General features: G+C 44.7%; 1 protein-coding gene across 13 annotated transcripts in view; it reads left to right on the top strand.

Moving 5' to 3' along the window:
• The window catches only part of PAFAH2 (platelet activating factor acetylhydrolase 2), a 31,896-nt gene extending 12,149 nt beyond the window's left edge, over nucleotides 1–19,747 (top strand). For 10 of the 13 annotated variants that reach the window (XM_038531514.1, XM_038531512.1, XM_038531518.1 and 7 more), the window contains 7 exons: nucleotides 1,623–1,691; nucleotides 2,285–2,426; nucleotides 3,806–3,919; nucleotides 7,173–7,264; nucleotides 9,102–9,272; nucleotides 11,184–11,338; nucleotides 18,159–19,446. In XM_038531514.1, the coding sequence (XP_038387442.1) occupies nucleotides 1,623–1,691; nucleotides 2,285–2,426; nucleotides 3,806–3,919; nucleotides 7,173–7,264; nucleotides 9,102–9,272; nucleotides 11,184–11,338; nucleotides 18,159–18,253 (838 nt within the window). In that variant the 3' untranslated portion in view covers nucleotides 18,254–19,446. Of the gene's footprint in view, nucleotides 1–1,622; nucleotides 1,692–2,284; nucleotides 2,427–3,805; nucleotides 3,920–7,172; nucleotides 7,265–9,101; nucleotides 9,273–11,183; nucleotides 11,339–18,158; nucleotides 19,447–19,492 lie in introns of those variants that run through there. The other 3 variants (XR_005355955.1, XM_038531521.1, XM_038531513.1) reach the window with 3 other exon arrangements.
• The last annotated feature ends 1,745 nt before the right edge of the window (nucleotides 19,748–21,492 follow it).

Below are 21,492 nucleotides of genomic sequence, written 5' to 3' on the forward strand. Positions count from 1 at the left end.
ATCAGAGATCTCTCTGGTTCTTGTGTCCAGTTCACTGCCTCCCTTGGGGAAGTGAGAGAAGGTGAAAAGAAATTTAATGTCTGTCCTTTCTGACCTTCCTGAATCAGTTAAGATCCAGGCAAGTTGTATTAACAGGAAAACCCCAAACAATAGTGGCCTAAGCAACATAAGATTTCTTTCTTGCTCAGCTAAAAGAAAGCTGGTGGTAGACAGAGATGATATGGTACTTCCACAGAATTACCAGAGAACCAGACTTCTTTTATCACCTTGCTCTGCCACATGTGGCTTCCATTTTCTAAGGCTATCTAATGACCTTGGGTATCTGGTCTAGCTCCTGCCATAACATCTACATCCCAGGCAGTAGGAAAGGAGAACTCTTCTGAAAGTTTTTGTTTTTATTTTTTCTGAAAGTCTACACAACACAATTGCTTCTAGTCCCAATGACTAGAGCTGCTCTGTTCATTAGAGTAGCTTCTAGCCGCATGTGGCTATTGAACATTACAAATACAGCTGGTCTAAACTGAGATGTGCTGAAGTATTTTTTTAAATTATTTATTTATTTATTCATGAAAGACAGAGAGAGAGAGAGAGAGACAGAGACACAGGCAGAGGGAGAAGCAGGCTCCTTGCAGGGAGCCCAATGTGGGACTCAATCCCAGGTCTCCAGGATCATGCCCTGGGCTGAAGGTGGTGCTAAACTGCTGAGCCACCCAGGCTGTCTGAGATGTGCTGAAGTAAAGGATACACACTGATTTCAAAAACTTCATATGGAAAAAAAAACTTAATAAAATATTTTATTCATTCAGACATTCTTTTTTTAAAGTATTCTCTATACCCAATGTCGGTCTCAAACTCATGATTCTGAGATCAAGAGTCAGATGCTGGGCAGCCCGGCAAAATGATAATGTTTTGGCTCTATTGAGTTAAATAAAATATATTATTAAAGTTGATTCCACCTGTTTTTTTAACTTTAAAAATGTATTTACTAGAGAATTTTAATTACTTATGGGAGCAGCATTATATTTCTATTGCTGGGCTAGGACTTAATCTCACTGATAAACCGAGGTGCAGGAGAGGCTGGGAAATGTCATAATCGATGCCATAACTCTATCTTCGTCTGAAAATCAGATTCTGCTACTAAGGAGGAGAGAAAAAAGTGTTTGGACAGTTAATAGTGTCTGCCATATTCCTTTTTTTCTGAGAAGTTGGAGCACAGACAAAATTCACATGCTAAATCACAGGTGCATATTTGCATATTACAGAAATAGCCAGAGTGCCTGTCTTCAGAAATGTGACCAACTAATTTGGAGGATGTACCATAATATATAGACGATAGAAATGCAATTGTGAAAGAAGCCAAATCGTATTGGGGGTGGGTGGAGGAGATCAGTCAAAAGTTCATGTGGGGTTGAAAACACCAGGGATCGATTTACACTTGCTTCTTGGAGCCCTGTGAGACAAGTGGTGTACTGACCAAAGAAGACACCTTGAGGAGGGCTGCTGCAAATGAAACTTCCTCCAGTCTTTTGAGGATGGTCACTAGCAGAGCATGATTGGAATGGGAGCTGCAGGGGAGCACGATTCTTTAGACCACTTCTCTCTGTTCCTTCCTTCATCTCTAGGACGCTGTATTCAGCCTTCTGCATGGAGCTGGCCTCCCACGGCTTTGTGGTTGCTGTACCAGAACACAGGTGAGAGGGTGACAGCCCTAACAAACTATCATGGATTGCCTGCCTGCAATGGATATGGGATATATCCTAGGACATAGGCTAGTTCCTTATCAACATATTATTTCTAATTTTCACAACGACCATGCAAGGCAGGTGTTGTACTCATTTTAAAGGTGAGGAAATCAGTGGGATCTCTGGATGGCTCAGTGGTTTAGTGCCTGCCTTCAGCCCAGGGCGTGGTCCTGGAGTCCCCAGATCGAGTCCGACATCAGGCTCCCTGCATGGAGCCTGCTTCTCTCTCTGCCTATGTCTCTGCCTCTCTCTCTGTGTGTCTCTCAAGAATAAATAAATAAAATCTTTTTTTTTTTTTAAAAGGGTGAGGAAACCAAAGTTCAAAGGTTTCTTGCTGGAAGTGACACAGCTGAGTTGGGGTTCAAACCCAAGTTGGTCTTCAAAATCCATTTTTTCTCCTCTCCTCTGTATGCCCCCCATATCTTTCTGCCTGCTAGGCAAAAGGGGATCCAGAGTGTCTTGGTGGAAATGGAGGATTTGGTAAAGGGGAAAAATAAGCTGAAAAATGTCTTTGAGTTTCTCTGGTGGCATGTGTATTTCAGGGATGGGTCGGCTGCGACCACCTGTTTCTGCAAGCAGGCCCCGGAGGAGAGCCAGGCCACTAATGAGTCGCTGGAGGAGGAATGGATCCCTCACCGACAAATTGAAGAAGGGGAGAAGGAATTCCATGTCCGGAATTGCCAGGTAGGCTTGTGCCAGTTGGGGAGGGAGAGTTGATAAGCCTCTCTTCCTTACTACAGTCACTAAGAAGACTTGTAACTAACCTTCTGTCCCACAATCTCACTTATAGAGGGTCTGAGCTTGCCACGCCAGAGAAATGGTGTTTTTTTTGTTTGTTTGTTTGTTTTTTAATTTTATTTATTTATGATAGTCACAGAGAGAGAGAGAGAGAGGCAGAGACATAGGCAGAGGGAGAAGCAGGCTCCATGCACCGGGAGCCCGACGTGGGATTCGATCCCGGGTCTCCAGGATCGCGCCCTGGGCCAAAGGCAGGCGCCAAACCGCTGCGCCACCCAGGGATCCCGAGAAATGGTGTGTTAATCAAGACTCTAAACTATTATAGATGACAGAAACTCAATTTAATCTTGTTAGGCAAAAGAGAGGATTGACTGGCTTATACAGGCAGATTAGAAGAAGAGCAGGACCACTGGAGCCAGACTCCAATACCATCTCTCTCTCTCATCTCTGTCTCCTCTGCTGGTTGATCTTATCTGCAAACTGGCTTACCTTGTGAGGTTAGACCACAGCTCACTCTCTCTCTCTCTCTCTCTCTTTTTTTTTTTTTTTTAAGATTATTTATTTGAGAGAAAGAGAACGTGAGTGGGGAAAACAGCAGAGGGAGAAGCAGACTCCCTCCTGAGCAGGGAGCCCAACGTGAGGCTCGATTCCCAGGACCCTGACATCATGACTTGAGCCAAAGGCAGACGCTTAACTGACTGAGCTACCCAGGTGCCCCAGAACCACAGCTCTTGACAAACTGAGTTTGCATGTTTGACCTCACCACCTGAAAGAATAGGGGTGTTTGGGGGTCCCCTAGTCGCCACACCTGCCTCAAGCTGCACTGTGAAAAATCCTAGAGGGAGGTGAGGAAGTACCCAAATGAGAAATTCTCATCAGAAAGACATTGATAGATTTGAGGAGGGCATAGTCCTCAAAAGTCAGGGATAATGAGCGAAGTGGGGGCAGGTAAGTACTAGGCAGATGAAAACAATAGATGTGTACTACAAGTAGGCAAGTAGAAACCAGTACTGGGTTTATAAAAAAATACTCTTATTCCTTTTGTGGTTCAAGGTACATTCATATACGTTGTCTTATTGGGTCCTCCTGACTCCCCCGTGGGAACGTGGGTAGAGTCTGAGTAGTAGTGCCAACTCCAGTGTATTGTTAGGTGAGCTGCTAGGAGGTTGCTAAGTCTTTCTCAAGATGTGTGGAGCCCACAGTGCTTGCTGAGATAGAGGTGGGCAAACTATCCCTGCATCCTTCCTTGGCTCTGTTGGAGAGTTAGACTCTTGTTGGATGGTTGTGTCGCATTCTAGCTCCCACCACCATCGTCTCTGTTGCAGGTGTATCAGAGGGTAAGCGAGTGTACTCGGGTGTTGAGGATCCTGCAAGAGGTCACTGCTGGGCAGATTGTTCTCAATATCTTGCCTGATGGGTTGGATCTGACGACTTTGAAGGTATGGTAGCAATTGGGATGACCTGGATTCATCAGGACTTTTTTGGTTACAAATCATAGAAACCTAACTCATTAGCTTAAACCAAAAGACAATTTATTGCCTCAAATAAGTAGGAAGACCAAAGGCTTCAGGCCAATGTAGCTAGATCCAGGATCTCAGACATTGTCATCAAAGCTCTGGCACTCCCTCTTCCTTCTTCTGGCTCAGTTCCACTCTGTGTGTGTGGGCTCCCTTCTTACCATATTCTCTCCATTAGGCAAGAAAGATGGTTGCTGGCAGCCCAAGTCTGTATTTCCACTCTCTCCAAATGTAAAAGGAAAAGAGACTCTGTTGGCTTCCACTAGTCTGGGAAAGCTGTGGCCCTGCTTGGGTTACATGTCCCTTCTGGACCCATCACTGTATCAGAGGGACAGGGTATTCTGATTGGCCTGCCTATGTTCTACACACACTTCTGGGTCAGGGGAGCCTGAGCACCAGGAACTGGTATCCCAAAAGGTCCACATGGAGAAAGGAAAGATGGTTTGTTCCCCAAAGGAAGGTGTGTTAGGCAACAAACAACCTGTGTCTGTAGCAGGCTAATTCCTAACTTGGAGAAAATCCTAAAATTCCTCCCAGGAGGGTAGAAACTGTCCCAGCTATGGGATTTGATACCCATGAAGAGACATTCCCAACCCCCTGATCTTTTCCACCTAATTTCAAAAGTAGCTCAGGCTCTATTTAGAGAACCAAGAAATCACACAAAAATGTGAAGAAAAAAGTTTTTTACATTTTGATGTTCGTCCTTCCAGTTCCTTTAAAGTGTTCAACACATACGTATATGTTTTTAAAAACAATAATGTGATCACTTTAATACAAGCTGTTTTGTGGCTCTTTTTTTTCACTTAGCATAATAGTCTGAATGGTTAATATTTTTCTATGGCATGACTTTTAATAGCCATGTCATATTCCATTGCATGAATGAGAATGGTGTGTGTGTGTGTACATTTATATACACAAATATATATAAAATAGCAATTACTACTCTGTGTACCATGATAAGAGTACCTCATACAAACTTATACAGCAAGCACTATTAGCTTTCTACATAGAAAGAAACGAAGGATCAAAGAGGCTAAGTATCTACCCAAGGTCACATAGCTAAGTAAGTGGTAGTCAGACTTCAAACTGGGACTTTTTGTTCCCAAAGCCTATGCCGTATGCCCCAAAGCCTTGTTAGAAAATGCCTTTTAAAGGCTCCGGTCGAGTTGAGGCCGTCCAGGGCAAAGTACCTGCCTGGATGGCCAGTTGGGAAGGCAGACATCTAAAGCACTTTAACAGCTATTTGCTGTGTGCCACCAGCTCCCAGCAGACAAGCAGGGACCCAGGCACTGAAGTGCAGGGCTGCATGCCTGGGATCCTGAGGCAGGCATTGGGCAGGCAGGAGTTTAGTTGGATTATTTTATTTTGGAGAAATATAGGATAAAAACAGCTCTAAGAACATTTTCACCTCTCAGATTAAGATCGGAAAATTGGTTATTCACTCCTGTTGGCAAAGCTATGGGAAAGTAGATATTCTGCTGTGTTGCCCATGAGAGTCCAGATTACCCCATGCAGGGCAGTTTGGCAATAGCTATCAACAGTATAAATGTGCATATTCTTTGACCCAGCAATGTGCAGTTCTGGGAATTTATTCTATAGATACCTGTACACGTGCAACATGATATATGTATAAGGTTATTCATTCCTCTGTTGTCTTTCACAGCAAAAGATTGGTAGTATCCTAAGTGTTCTTCAGTAAGGGAAGTGGTTTAATAGATTATGAAACAATGGACCTAATCGTTTTGATAATGCTAATTGCTGTAACTCATAAGTTCCAAATCTCAGTAGTTTAACACAGTAGAAATTTACTTCTCTCCCACATAAAGTTGAAAATGGATGCTCCTCTGCAAGGAGTGACTCAGGGATCCAGGCTCCTTCCAGCTTATAGTTCTACCCTCTTCTACTTGTGAAACCCAACTCCACTGTGTGCATTAAGCCAGGAGTGGGGAAAGGTGTGGAGGTTTATACGAAACACTCTTTATGGGCCAGGCCCTGGAAGTGGAGATCTTGCTTTCACACTCATTCTGTTGGCTAGAACTCAGTTCCAAGGGCACATCCAACTGCTGAGAAAGAGTCTAGCTGTATGTCCAGAAAGAAGAGAGACAGATTTGATTAGCCAGCTGTCTACGCCATGGGGAAACCAGATGCAACTGTAAAGAAGGATAAGGAAGGTCTTTATGTAAACTAATATTATTATTCACAAAGGTAAGTTTTGTGTAAAAAGTGGACGTGTAGATTCACATTTACCTGTCTGTGCATAAGTACGCTCTGCAAAGACACTGAAGAAACCCATTTGGGGGTAGGTGTTGGGCAGCTGTGTGGAAAGGGAATGTGGTACGTGGGTGACTTCACTATATACTCCCAATTTTCAAGGTATATAAATATATTGGCCTATTAAAAAAAGCTGAAGCGGCCATCAACCAAGTTGTTGGTCTGAAGATACTAAGCAAATGGGGAGAATTTAGATACAGAGTCTTAGGATAGAAATTGGGGAGAGCACAGGTTCAGGGCAGACGCTGGGCCACAAAGGCCAGAGAGATTTCCCTAGAGCCCCTCAGCAGGTGGCTGCAGTGGCTTCTTATATAACCGTGCCCTGAAGGCTTCTGGGGACAACTAGAAATAGCTACTTACAAAGCATGGAGGAACAAGCAGACTCACTCTGCTGGATCAAAGTCAGAACAGATACCCAGAGGAAGTAGAACCAGAGTTTGTTTTTGCATGAGCGGCCTTGCTTCAGTGGAAAGTGGACAGGCAGCATGAGCTTCCCATTCTGTCTTTAACTTGGTGTCTCTGTCACCCTGTTGGAGCAACTGTAAGACAGGGATCTAGAGATAGGAGACAGTTCTTGTTCCCAGTGTGCTCTGACATGGATGGCTCTGTATGGAATCACATCATTTAGACCTATTCATTTATTCATAGATATTTGATGTCTCCCCTGGTCCAGGTATTACAGGTGGTATGATTACAAAAACAGAGATGAAAAACATAGTTTTCAGAATTCCTGACTGCAGAAAGTTGTTCAGCCTGGGGAGCAAGAGGTTCTTACTATGCAGGCAGGAGCTCACCCGCTGTATTGTGCTTCTGCATCATTGCCTCACTCTTTGCCTCTTGCCTCTGAATTCCTGAAAGAGCAGTCATGCATTTCTGATTTGGTTCAGTTCTCTGCTTTCCTCAGGGCAACATCAACATGAGCTGCGTGGCTGTGATGGGACATTCATTTGGCGGGGCTACAGCTCTATTGGCTTTGGCCAAGGAGACCCAATTTCGGTGAGTGTCCCAACGATGCTTATGTGAGCTCTGCACACCATTCATTCATCTAGCAAATATTTGTCACACAAGTGTTATGTGGCAGGCACTGGTTTGGGAGCTAGGGATTCCATGGTGAACAAGAAAACAAGGTCTCTGATTTCATTGAGTTACGTTATTTTGGGAGGAGACAGGCTAGTGAACAACTAGCAGCCAAATCCCCAGCACTCAGGTGCAGGGAAGAAAATAAACTAGGCTGATATACTGGAGTAATTGGAGGTTTCTTTAAGAAAATGACATAAGCCAAGGCTTATAAAGAAGCTAACCATATGAAGGTCTAGGGAAAGATAATTCTGGGCCGAGGGAACAGCTAATGCAAAAGCCCTGAGGTAGAAAGAAACTTGCTTTTTCAGTGTGGGAGAGGCACAGTGAGTGAGTGGGAAGTGGTTCAAGATATGGTCAGAGAGATAACATGGGCTAGATCACATGGCCTTTTGGCCAGAGTAAGAGAGTTCGATTTTATTCCAGTATGATGGGAAACCACCAAAGGATTTTAAGCAGAAGAAAATCCTTTTTTTAAAGTTTTTATTTATTCATTTATCTAATCGCTATGCCCAGCATGGAACTCAAACTCATGACCCTGAGATCAAGAGTCACATGCTCCTCTGACTGAACCAGGCAGGTGCCTCAAGAAAAGTCTTATTTACAATTTAAAAGATCCCTCAAAGGGGCACTTGGGTAGCTCAGTGGGTTAAGTGCCTGACTTGATCTCAGCCCAAGTCTTGATCCTCAGGGTCATGAGTTCAGGCCCTGCATTGGGCTCCACACTGGACAGGGAGCCTACTAAAAAAAAAAAAAAAAGAAAGAAATTAATAAAACAAATAAAAGATCCCTCTGGCTACTGTATGAAGAGTGGCTTGTAGCAGGGCAAGACTGAAAAACAGGAGGCTACTTAGAGGAAGGCTATCTCAGTCAAGGGCAGAGGTGATGGATTTGCATTAGGATGGAGAGAGAGGAATTGAGTCATGATAGGTTTTAGAATTTTCAGGACTTGGTGACTTATAAGGTGAAGGAAAGAGAGGAGTCAGGTTTTTCCTTTTGGTAAGGAGATGCTTGTCTTTTATTGAGGTGAAGAATGGAGGAACCCTGGGTGGGGGAGAGGTGCTAATCTTGGGGCCTTAGTTTTGCCCCAGGAGACAGATTACTGCTTGACACACTGGCCATGTGTTTGATCTGTGACCTCCCGTCCACACATGCTATGGTCTCACATAGCTCCTTATGTAGTCAGGGCACTAAGCTCTGTTTTGTTCCCTTTTCTGTTCTGTCTCCCCTTCTAAACTGGAAGCTCCTTAACATCAAGAACCGTGTCACTTATCCCTGTATCCACAGCACAGGGCTAAGCACATAGTAGGTACTCAATGAATGTTGAATGAATAAAATGCCTTCTGAGCAACCTAAGTCAGCTGCCTGAGAGTAGACCCAGGAGAAGGTCTGATCCTTGCTGTCAGTGAGTTTGAGATCTAAAAGGATCTGGAGTACGTGGCTTGCTCTGTCAGTAGAGCATCCGACTCTTGATATCAGAGTTGTGAGTTCAAGCCCCATGTTGGATGTGGAGCCTACATTTAAAATAATAATAATTAATTAGTTAATTAATTAAAATCTAGAATGATCTTTGGTGACAGATAAAAGTGATCTCTATCCAAGATCCTAACTGAAGGGCCTGGGCTCTGGTAATCCCTTCTTGGCTTTCTGAGCCTTTGTCCCACAGAAGGGAAGAGCCCTGGCACTTCCCCCACTGGCCTAACTATTTTTGCCTGGATTTCTGTATGGCAGTTCCAATTGTCTGGTTCTGTCACAGGTGTGCTGTGGCTCTGGATGCTTGGATGTTTCCCCTGGAACATGACTTTTACCCCAAAGCCAGAGGCCCTGTGTTCTTTATCAATGCTGAGAAATTCCAAACAGTGGAGAGTGTCAACTTGATGAAGAAGATATGTGCTCAACATGAACAGTCCAGAATCATAACTGTCCTGTGAGTAAGCCCCAGGATCATCACCCCCAGTGTCCTCTCCATTTGCTACTCAGCAGTGGCTCTCTTAATTTCTTCTAAATTATCTATAAGTTCTACCCATTAGTTCAATACTTAAATTCTTCCTGAGGTGCAAAGTCTTAATTCCTTTAGGATTTCATATCTGTCCTTCTCTGCTATGACCTGATGACAGAATTTACCTGTTGCTTTCTGGGAAAAGGGTATTGTGGAGATTGTAAATTGGAGAGAGAAAGTATGGGTCTGGATGGACTCAAGAGATCCATAACCTCATTTGGGAATTTTATTGAACCTTTTGAAGAGTGTAACTATAATAGACTCTTTTTTTTTTTTAAGATTTTATTTATTTATTCATGACACACACACACACACACACACACACACACACACACACACAGGCAGAGACACAGGCAGAGGGAGAAGCAGGTTCCCTGCGGGGAGCCCGACGTGGGACTCGATCCCGGGACTCCAGGATCACACCTGGACCGAAGGCGGCACTAAACTGCTGAGCCACCTGGGCTGCCCTATAATAGACTCTTGACATTCACAAGATAGACTTTTGGAGACCTTGAATACCTCAATTCAGATTATCTTCCTTAAACCATCGATATTCTGCCCAAGATAAACCATATTCTCTTCACTTCCATTCCTAGCACTAACAGATGGGAGTTGTTTATCACAGAAAGAAAATTTTGAGTGATCTTCAGATAAGTACTGTAATTTGGAAGTGCAGAGAGTTCAGGCGTAGGGCTGAAGGCTCACTGACAAGTCTGTGACTTTCTTCTGCCCTACACTCGAGCCTGGCAGAGCCGAGCAACACATGTGTTAAGGATCCCAGGTCCTATTTCATCAAAACAAGTAACTATATGTCATGGACTTTTGGAATCACCTCTGGTAGTTGAAATGTTAAATCCAAAGCCCTGGAATGCTAGGAGTGTCTTCTCAGTAGTCAGTACTTCTTCCCTTGCTCATCTTGGCTAGGCTCACTTCCTTAGTGCCAGCCCTCCCCTGACCTTTTGATCTCTTGGCAGCAGAGGACTGCTTGACAGTTTCCCCAGGCCACTCAGATTGAGGGTAATGCTGACCTCTGGAGGGAAGGGAGGTGAGAACAGCTGGGAAGGAGTACCCAAGGGTGATTTAACTATTAGCAATGTATTACCTTTTTTTTTCTTATAATATTTTATTTGAATTCAATTTACCAACATATAGTATAACTTCTTAACCTGAGCACTGGATACTCAAGTATCCATTACATTATTCTTTACACTTTTTCATGTGCCTTAAACAATACATTTTTTTTAAAGTCTGTTTATCTGCAGGATACCAACCAAATGTTAGCATTTAGATTTCTTCCCTCATTGAATTAAGTAGTAAATTTAGTTGTAATAGTCCAAAATGAACCTAGTGAGAATTGCACTTTTGAATTAAATGTATTTGATATCAAAGAACTTAAATTCTAATCCAGAAACCCATCTTTTATAAGTGTTTGCCCTTACTTTTCTGATTACTTAGGTACAGGCAGGTGATTCCTTTTCCTGTTTACTTTGTGGTACAGTTCTGAAGAAGAAGAAGGAGAGGATGTTTTGTGAATGTTCAGAAGTCACCAGGAAAAAGCCATGGTGCAGTAGTTGATAACACAGAGGAATGGCAGGTGTGACAGGTCCCTCCTTCTCGCCCTGTGTCCGCCCCCCTCCAGCTAACTCAGCCTTTCTCTGCACTGTCAGACGTTGTGCTCTAGGGGTTGAGGTAGCTTTGAAGCTAGGCACACCTGCATTGTGATGAAAATTCGGTGAGCTAATGCATGCAAAGCCCCTTGTACATGGTAGGTGCTTAGCAAATATTTGTGTGCCCTGGCCTCCAGACCCCGATCAGTCATTCGTTTCTCTTTTCCTCTAGTGGTTCTGTTCATCGGAGTCAAACTGATTTTGCTTTTGTGGCTGGTAACTGGATTGGTAAATTCTTCTCCACTCAAACCCGTGGGAGCTTGGACCCCTATGAAGGTCAAGAGATTATGGTGAGGGCCATGCTGGCCTTCCTGCAAAAGCACCTTGGTAAGGAGAGGACTGGAGTTTGTGGGCAGCCTTGGGGGTCCCTTAGATTTTCCTACTAGTGGCCTATACTACCACTTGGGGGTCCCTTAGATTTCCGTTAGTGGCCTATACTACTACCATGTCCCAGATCAGGAAGATTTATGGCAAAAGGAAAGCCTGAGTAAAGGAGAGAATTGCATAGAGTTGTAGAAAGAACACTTAGATGAAAGTTTGGAGACGCTGACTCTGTCTCTTACTACCCAAATGACCTTAGCTGATTCATTTAACTTACGAGTCTTGGTTTCTTTATTTTTTATTTTTATTTTTTTTAATTTTTATTTATTTATGATAGTCACACACACAGAGAGAGAGAGAGGCAGAGACACAGGCAGAGGGAGAAGCAGGCTCCATGCACCGGGAGCCCGATGTGGGATTCGATCCTGGGTCTCCAGGACCGTGCCCTGGGCCAAAGGCAGGCGCTAAACCACTGCGCCACCCAGGGATCCTTGGTTTCTTTAGTATAAATGGAACTTTCACCTCTCTCCCTCCTCCATTACCTTCATCCTAACTCCTTGCCACTCATCTCATCTGTACCGCAGAGCAGGTTATGATGATAAATGGGCTAAATTTGTAGAAGTGCTTTAAACAAAATAAAGCGTGGAAAGCTTATGGCTAGCGTCATACGTCACAGACCAGCTAAATGGCAAGGTCTGTAGAGGTCTTTGGTCTAGCCTTCTACCCAGAGCAGATCTCTTCTTCCTTCTTCCCTGCCACACTATCAAGCAGCATGGAGTGTGCTGCTATGAGGGTTAGCCCGTCTGCCTCTCTGTTTTAAGAATGATATTCTAATTAGGCTTTTTTTCCGTTACAAAGACTAGAGATTCACTCATTTACCTTGAGATAAAAAGGAGAGTTTGTTTTTGAAAGTATATCCGCCATGTGGGAAGTGAAGTTACAGGAACCAAGATAACTTACAGGACTGATCTCTCTCTCTCTACCTCTCTCCCTCTCTCCTCTCTCATGGGCTCCATCTCTGTGTCTCTTACTCTCATGACATCTCTGTATCTCTTGCCTCTGGTCTGTATTTTTCTTCTTCTCTACTCTAGTTTTTCTCTTGGTGCTAGCATCTGCTTATTCATAGTTACTGGTTCCCTATCGCTTCAGTTGGCTCAAACCACTCATGGATTGGTCTCTCTACCTTGTGGCATCCTATCATCTCTGATTCCCACTGCTTGTAGCCATATTCTCTTGGATTTCCCAAAATTCCCAAGAGAGACAACTTTATTCTCCCAGCCCACCTTTACCTAACAACGCATTGTAGGCCACTGCCCAACCTAGGCCCGGGCTCTCTTGACCAGATGTCCCTTTCTGACCCAGCCAGCATGGCTGAGGCTACCATTGTTTGCCCCAGACTGATCCCTTGGCAGTGTTGGGTATAGTGCAGTTTCCTTCAGAAGGGGACCAGGCTGCCTTGAGTTTTCAAGGTCACTTAGCTCTAGCCCAAGACCAAGATCTGATTCTTTCTCATTCTCTGCATGTCCTGATTGTCCTGAGGGGACAAGAACTCCCCAAGGAGGTCTCAGACCCCTTGCAGCTCTTTGGATACTCCCACTGGGGCAGTTCCCCATATTGCCATTTATTATCCCCTCTGGATACACTCTTTGTCAGGGTGCTTCTTGAGATGTAGTGCCCGGACTTGGACATTACGTACTAGAGGTGGTATAGCAAGATTGTCACCTCTGTGCTCTGGACACCAGCCTCTTAGTTGCATGGCCTGAGTGCATTAACAGTTCCAAAATTGCCTAACAAATTTGGTTTGGAGTCAGTTTACTTTTAAAATCTATTTGTTTTAGTATGAATGTATTGACTATTTTAACCTAAATTTGCATTTTGTATGCCTGTTCATTTCATCTTGCTCAGTGTGAGCCTTTCTGCCAGCCTGGATTTAGAGACTTTAGGGTTACGAAAGACTTTAGAGCATCACCCCGTCACCTCGTAGGAGAGGAATGGATCTGTGACTCTAGACTTCATTGGGGACTGACTGCATGGTCCTCGGCCCACTTGCTCTGTTAACTATTGGCATCACGTCATTAGGTAAGAGCTAAAGATGACAGGGGAGCCCACCATGGCATGATGGGGCGGGCTGCCTTTAGTAGCAATGTCTGTTGAGCTAATATACTCATTGCTGGAGACCAGCAGAGGAGGAGATGAAAAGGAGAGTCTTCGACTATAGGGAGATTTTTGAGAACTTGCTTTATGTCAGGCCTTCCGCTAAGTACTTTAGATTCACCATCACATGTAATCCTGAAAATAGACCTCTCTAGTAGGTACTTAACTCTTATTTTATAGATGAAGATATGAACCTTAAGAAATTTAAGTAATTTGTCCAAGGTTATCTGATTCCTAAGTGGCAAGGCCAGCATGTAACCTAAATTGTCTGATTCCAAAGCCCATAGATTTAGTGATGCCCTGTTATGCCAGTGACTCTGATGACCACAATATGCACTTAGTGTTGAGGAGACACAGACAGCAGGTACCTAGCTGACGGAAGGGAAAGAACAGCCTAAAAGAGGAGGTTCCCTGGACAAAGTGATGCTTGTCTTTAATCTTAACAGATGAGTATAGTTCACCAGGGAAGGGGCAAAGTCTGCTAAACAGAAGGCACAGTGGCTTGTGTGGTCAGTTTCGAGAAACTGTTTAGTGTATCTGGCACTCAGGTTATTGAGTTGGTGGAACATAAAGGCAGAGAAGTGGGCAGAAGCCAGATGCATAAGCCATGTGTTTGCTGAAATGAGTGTGGATTTTTATTCCATTGGCCAGGAGAATGTCGTGATTAGACTTGTGTGTGCGGTCCAGCTGCATAATGGAGGACTGGCGATGGGCCTGTCTGAGAGGCTGAGGGCCCCGGTCGGAGGCTCTCATGTAACCAGGCAAGAAGAGATGAGACAGTCTGAAAAGGCAAAGACTTTCCTCTTGGGGCAGTTAGCTTGGCAAAGGGAAGCATTTTGGTGGCCACATGGTACATGATCACCCGGGAAACTAAAATGGATTGTAGTGAGCTGTACCTCTCACCACTCCTAAAAATACCTCTGGGAGCATATCTGCCACTGACCCAGGGAAGTTCTTTCTTTTCTTTTAAAGAGATTGGCGCTTCTGTAGGCACCTTCTGTCTATCTTATTCGTCCTCTCTTCTGATCTCTCTTCTCCTTTCTCTGCAGACTTCTGACACCTTCCCCTCCCCTGTCTCTCAGCTGATGAACTTCACCTCCCTTGTCACTGGAAGGTGGAAGGAGTCAGTACTTCCTCAAAACCCTAGTGCCTCATCTGCCCACCTTTGTGAAGGTACTTAGCCCCGCATCTGCTTACTGTTTCCCAGTCAGTTGTCTAAGGCCAGCCCTTCTACCCTCTTCCATGGACTCAAGCTGATTGTGCCAGCAATTTTTTCCTCTTTATCTTCAATTTGTCTCTCTCTACTTGGTTAGTTTCACCCTGAAATTTCTCTTAAAAGACCCCTCTCTTGACCCCACTTTCCCTTCTAGTTATCACCCCCATTTCCTTGTTCCTCCTAACAGCAAAACTTCTCAAAAGAAGGTCCATCTTTCCTTTCTCTGTTCTTCTCTTTACATTCTCTCTTAAACCCACTCCAGTCAGGCTTTTGCACCCCAGTTCCCCATGAAAACTGCTTCTGGCAGTGAGGCCTGTGACCCTCATAGGCCTCAAATCTGGTGGTGAGTTCTCATTCCTCATCTGCTGGGGCACTTAGCAGCTTCTGACAGCAGTGACGCCCTCCTCTGTGAAACCCTGTGTTCACTTCTAGGACACCCCACTGTGGGCTTTCTCCCATCTTGATGTATGCTCCTCCTCAGTCTACTTTACTGCTCCCACTGCTCAGGGCTTAGACCTCTTCTCTATCCATACCCCCTGATGTCATCCATCCACTCTTGTGGCTTAAAACACCGTCTCAGGCTGCCCACTCCCTGCTATATATCTTCAGTTTGATCTCTCCCATGAACATCAGATTTGTATAACCTACCACCAATGTTTCTCCTTCCAATAGACATCACCAACAAAACCCGATTCCGAATTATTCAAGCTGACATCATTCTTTTCTCTGCTCTCACATCCCCTTTCCAGTCCCTCAGAAGTCCTCTTGGCTCTACCTTCAGACTATGTATGGAATCTCATCACTTGTCCTCACCCCCACGACTGCTATACTGTCCCAAGTCCTTTCTCACTGTCCTTGCCTCTCTACATGGTCTTTTCTTTTTTTTTTTTTTTTTTAATTTTTTATTTATTTATGATAGTCACACAGAGAGAGAGAGAGAGGCAGAGATATAGGCAGAGGGAGAAGCAGACTCCATGCACCGGGAGCCTGACATGGGATTCGATCCCGGGTCTCCAGGATCGCGCCCTGGGCCAAAGGCAGGCGCCAAACTGCTGCGCCACTCGGGGATCCCCTACATGGTCTTTTCTTAATTGAGTGGCCAAAATGATCCTGATAGAAAGTAAATCAGATCTCTCATGCTTGTGTTCAGAGTTCTCTGGTAGCTCCTCATTTCTCTGAGTGTCAAAGCCAATGTCCAGTGTCCTGTGGGGCTGATATGATACACCCTCGGTCCCTCCTGCCCCTTTCTGCTGCTCCTCCCCAGGCCACCTTCAGTGTTGCTGTACGAGCCTCCAGCACTCCAGACATACCCCCTTCAGGGCCTTTTTACTGCTCTTCCCTCTGCCTGGGACACTATTCCATTTAGTCCCATGGGTTCTTCCCACTTCTGTAAGTCTTTGTGCAACTCTCACCTTGTGAGGCCCACTCTGACCACCCTTTTTATTTTAGTTGATGTATTTTTTTTTAATTTTTATTTATTTATGATAGTCACATAGAGAGAAAGAGAGAGAGGCAAAGACATAGGCAGAGGGAGAAGCAGGCTCCATGCACCGGGAGCCTGATGTGGGATTTGATCCCGGGTCTCCAGGATCGCGCCCTGGGCCAAAGGCAGACACCAAACCGCTGCGCCACCCAGGGATCCCCCTTAGTTGATGTATTTATTAAGTAATCTCTATACCCAGTTTGGGGCTAGAGCTCATGACCCTGAGATCAAGAGTCAGACTCTCTTGTAACCGAGCCAACCAGGTGCCCCTGACCACCCTTTTTAAAACATTGTACCCTCCCTTCCACCCCTCATCCCCATTTCCCAGGCACCACCACTGCTTCTCTTATGTGGCTCCATTTTTACCTGTAGTACTTATCACCTTTTCCCATCCTATATAATTTATTGTGTCTATTGTTATCTCTGCCTCCTAGATTATGAGCTCTGTGAGGATAAGGGTGTCTATTTGTGTGTGGATATATTTTTAGCACCAAAAACAGATTGGCACATCATGGGTGTGCTTGATATCTCTTGAATTAATGAATATGTAGCACTTACTTGTTGAGGACCTATTCCATGCCAGGTTCCTGGCAGGGCACTGGGAATCCAAAGCTGGGGAAGAGTGGTCCCTGCCTTCTGTCCCAGCTTTTGTTTGTTTTGAACAAAAGCACCATTTGCCTGTTCAGCTGTGCTCTGCTCCCTCAGCCTGAGGCTTTGGACCCTTTTTGACTGTTCTTGCTGGATAGTTAGACCCATCTGCCTCTGATCCCAGGGCCCTCTCTTGAATCCTACCCAGTGTTACGCTGCTTCAGGATGCTGCTGTCTTGTTCTTTCCCTCCCTCCACTGAGGTGGCCCTGAATTTGCATCCACTGGTGAGCATGCGTGCGGCTTCCCTGATTGGAAGTAGGCTTTCCATTTTCTCACCCTTTTTGTTTTGTTTTGTTTTGAAGATTTTGTTTATTTATTCATGAGAGACAGAGAGACGCAGAGACCTAGGCAGAGAGAGAAGCAGGCTCCCTGTGGGGAGCCTGATGTGGGACTTGATCCCAGGACCCAGATCACTACCTGAGCTGAAGGCAGATGCTCAACCACTGAGCCACCCAGGCATCCCTTCCTACCCTTATTGACCCAGGTTTGAATTCTGTCTCTACCACTTCTCACCTGGACTGACTTTGTGTGAATTGAGTAGCATCTCTGAACCTCGGTTTTCTCAATGTAATAGGGCTAAAACAGGACTTACCACATAGGGATATTGTGAAAATTAAATGAAACAATGCATGTTTGGCACAGTCCCTAGGATGAATTAACCTTCAGTAAATGCTGCCTTCTGTTGTTATTATCATTATTGAGTTGTTACAGGTTAAGCAAGTCATTTATATAGCATGTTTATAAAAGCACTCAATGAATGGTAGTTACCATACTGTGGTCACCATCATAACCACTTCTCTCTCTTTTTTTTTTTTTTTAATTTTTTAATTATTTATTTATTTATGATAGTCACAGAGAGAGAGAGAGAGAGGCAGAGACACAGGCAGAGGGAGAAGCAGGCTCCATGCACCGGGAGCCCGATGTGGGATTCGATCCTGGGTCTCCAGAATCGCGCCCTGGGCCAAAGGCAGGCGCCAAACCGCTGCGCCACCCAGGGATCCCTCTCTCTTTTTTTTTTTAAGATTTTATTTATTTATTCATGAGAGACACAGAGAGAGGCAGAGACATAGGCAGAGGGAGAAGCAGGCTCCCGGTGGGGAGTCCAGTGCAGGACTCCATCCCAAGACTCCGGGATCACAACCTGAGCTGAAGGCAGATGCTCAACCACTCTGCCACCCAGGAATCCCCACCATCACAACCACCATAACCGATCCTTTTAGTATCCCTCCTCTCTAGGATGACCCACCAAATCCATGGAAGCTACTCTTTGTTCTAACCTTACAAAGATTTCCCTAACCTTCCTGTTTTTTTTTCCCCCACTCAGACCTGAAAGAGGACTATGACCAGTGGAACAGCCTCATTGAAGGCATCGGACCATCGCTTACCCCAGGGGCCCCACACCATCTGTCCAGCCTGTAGGCACAACCGGCCATTTGTGAAAGGTCACTGGGCTGAGTTACCATTTGGGGCCTGCACGGGGATACCCGTAGCCTCCTATCAAGAACTGGTTGAGATGACCCTTCTTCACAGTTTGAGAGGATGTAATCACACTGCTGATTGGATAACTGGATACTTTGATCTTGGACTTGTTGATTTTAAACTCATGCTGAGACTTGGATCACTTACTGATTGGCAAACTGGCTTTCTGGGAACTGAACCCTGATGGTGTGGGGAACAAACAGTGGGGTAGAGTTGGGGTGCCGGGTTTCTTCAAACCCCAAACTGAGCACTGTTAACTCAGTGGCCTACTCCCTCCCCTTGAGCCAGTGTGGCTTCTGGCGTGGAAGAAATTAAGCCAAAGAGTTGAAGTAAATTTCCTACCTTCGAGACCTTTAGCCCAGCCTAGCACTGTCTCTTCCTACCTCTCAGCCTTCTCCCTCCCGAGGGCCACTTGGTAAGTTCGGAGCACTTTAGGTAACTTTCTAGGATATGGACCACTATCAGATTTTCCATTTGTTTTTAAGCCTTCTTGTTGCAAGAAACATGGTCAGGCCTCAGACTTGTGAGCCCACAGAGGAGGCAGCAACATTGTCCTCACAGCATAAGGAGAGAAACAGAGGTCCAGAGTGGTATTGTAGAAGCTCTGGATGTCATGGAGGTTTGCCAAAAGTGTATCTTGACAAGAGTCAGCACAAGTTGGTGGAGGTGAAGAAGATAGATTAATGCCGTTAAGTGGCCATTTGAATAAGCCCTCGCCACAAGAGGGAGGCAGTTTGGTAAGTTAGAATTCAGGCAGCCACCCCTAGAGATGTCTAGGAATACTTTGGTCTTGCCTCTTACATCAGATATCATGAGCCTCCAACTTGCTCAGAATCAGGGTACTATAGTTGTCTGTTTTCCGGCTCTTAGGCCCTAGCCTCAAATGTAAGTCAAGATATAGGCTGAATTTCCATTCTGTTCCATTTATAATACGAATGATATTAATACTCATGTTTGCCTAATGATATGTTGGAATATTTTCTTTATTTAATCTGCATTAGAGCAAGATGGCGAGCCATCTGGAAGTAACTTTTCCTTCTGTCTTTCTTTGTTCGCTTACCACTTATGCCCATGTGGGAAAAAAAAAAAAAACTTTAAAAGGAAAGGAAATCTTCCTAGGGATCTAACTCAAAGCTATCCGAGAACATCAACCTGATACTCTCCTCTCCATTCCTCTAGACTTCATACCTCAGCCCAGGTAGGGGGCCCCAGATGAGGCAGGAGCAAAAGGGAAATGCATCTCTACACAGTAGATCCAAGGTCAGTGCCACCAAAGCAACCTGGGACCATGTCTCCCATCTCTCAACAGCTATTCTTTCTAAGACATGAAACATCAGATCCACTGAGTCTGTGGACCTTGGGAATTCACCTTATAAATTCCGGGGAGATGGAACATAAGGAGAATATCATTCATTAAACCACTGGGCTCTCAAATTCTGTATCCTAGTTTTGTGTCCCAGCTCTACCACTACTAACTGGGTAAATTTGAGCAAATCGTGTTCTCTTTCCATCCTTAGTTCCTGAATTTCTAAATTGGGAATCTATCATGAATTAAGAAGATTAAATGTAAGGATGTATGACCCATGGGTTATTGAAAAGTGTGTTTCCAGCTTTGCGAACATGTGAGGTTTTTGTAGTTCTCTAATAGCTTTTTGTTTTCTGGCTTTATTGCTTTGTGGTCAAAGAAAATAACCCATGTAGTCTTCATCCTTCAAGATTTTTTGAAACGTGCTTTGGGGCCCAGTGTAAGGTCAGTTTTGTAAATATTCCATATATGATTTAAAAGACTGTATATTTTGAAGTTTTTGGCCTGACCCCTGTGGTCAGGCTGCCAGCCATCACTCTTCATTGGCTTTAATTATCGTGCCAGCCCCTGGCAGCCCTCCCCATTCACTTCAAATTTGTGACATCTGGGATCCCTGGGTGGCACAGCGGTTTGGCGCCTGCCTTTGGCCCAGGGCGCGATCCTGGAGACCCGGGATCGAATCCCACATCGGGCTCTCGGTGCATGGAGCCTGCTTCTCCCTCTGCCTGTGTCTCTGCCTCTCTCTCTCTCTCTCTGTGTGACTATCATAAATAAATAAAAATTAAAAAAAAAAAAAATTTAAAAAAAAAAAAAAAAATTTGTGACATCTGATCAGCCACATTACAACTGTCTAAAATAAAACTAGGTAGTCAGAGAGGGCTTTAGACTTCCTTCTATGAGAATGCATACAGATATTTAATCGAGCCTTCAAGGCCCCATATGGAGCAGAGCCCCTCTACACTCACAGAACCAGTAGATGCCACATCTTGTGCCTGGGGCTGGTTCTGCAGATGATGCTGAGGGACAAGTTCTGGCAGCATTAGCACATGATACCCAACTTCTATCTTAAATAAATATTGCAGGTATGTTTTGCTTGCAAAGAAGGTACTCAGAAACTGGATTCATCTCCTCCATTCAGTTCCTGTTCTGGTAATGACTCATTTATCTAGTAGCAATACTGGAGTAGGTGAATTTTTATATAATTGAAAATCATCCTTTAATCCACAAAATATAATGCTGACTGTTTAGAATGGCAGTCTACCAAAAAGATAATGCACATATTTTCTTAATGTGAGCTTGACCTCTTTTTTTTTTTTTTAAGATTTTATTTATTCATGATAGAGAGAGAGAGAGAGGCAGAGACACAGGCAGAGGGAGAAAGCGGGCTCCATGCAGGAAGCCCGATGTGGGATTTGATCCCAGGTCTCCAGGATTGCACCCTGGGCCAAAGGCAGGCGCTACACCGCTGCGCCACCCAGGGATCCCGACCTCTAACTTTTTAGGAAATTTCTATTAAGATAGACTAGATTATGTGGTAGTAACAAGCAACCCCCAAAAGAAACAAGTTTATTTCTTGCCCATGTTCTTGTTCTCTGTTGGCTGGGGAAGCTCTGCCTCGTGTCATTTTTATCCTCATTTGGGGAGTTAGGCCAGCAGAGTTGCTGCCGTCTGAAAGTGTTCATTGCCAGTTGCCATGGTGGAGCACCCACTAGCTCTGAAGCTTCTGCCCAGGAGTGCCATTTCCATTCACATTTCATTAGCCAAAGCAAGTAATCTGGCCATACCTAACATCCCATACTACCCGAAGAGAGCCGACATATCTGTGACCAGGTCTACTATCTAAGCAGTGGTGCCCTCCAGTCTGTAAAGATGT

The sequence above is a fragment of the Canis lupus genome, chromosome 2 (assembly GCF_011100685.1).
Source record: "Canis lupus familiaris isolate Mischka breed German Shepherd chromosome 2, alternate assembly UU_Cfam_GSD_1.0, whole genome shotgun sequence".
In the NCBI taxonomy this organism is placed as follows: Eukaryota; Metazoa; Chordata; class Mammalia; order Carnivora; family Canidae; genus Canis; species Canis lupus.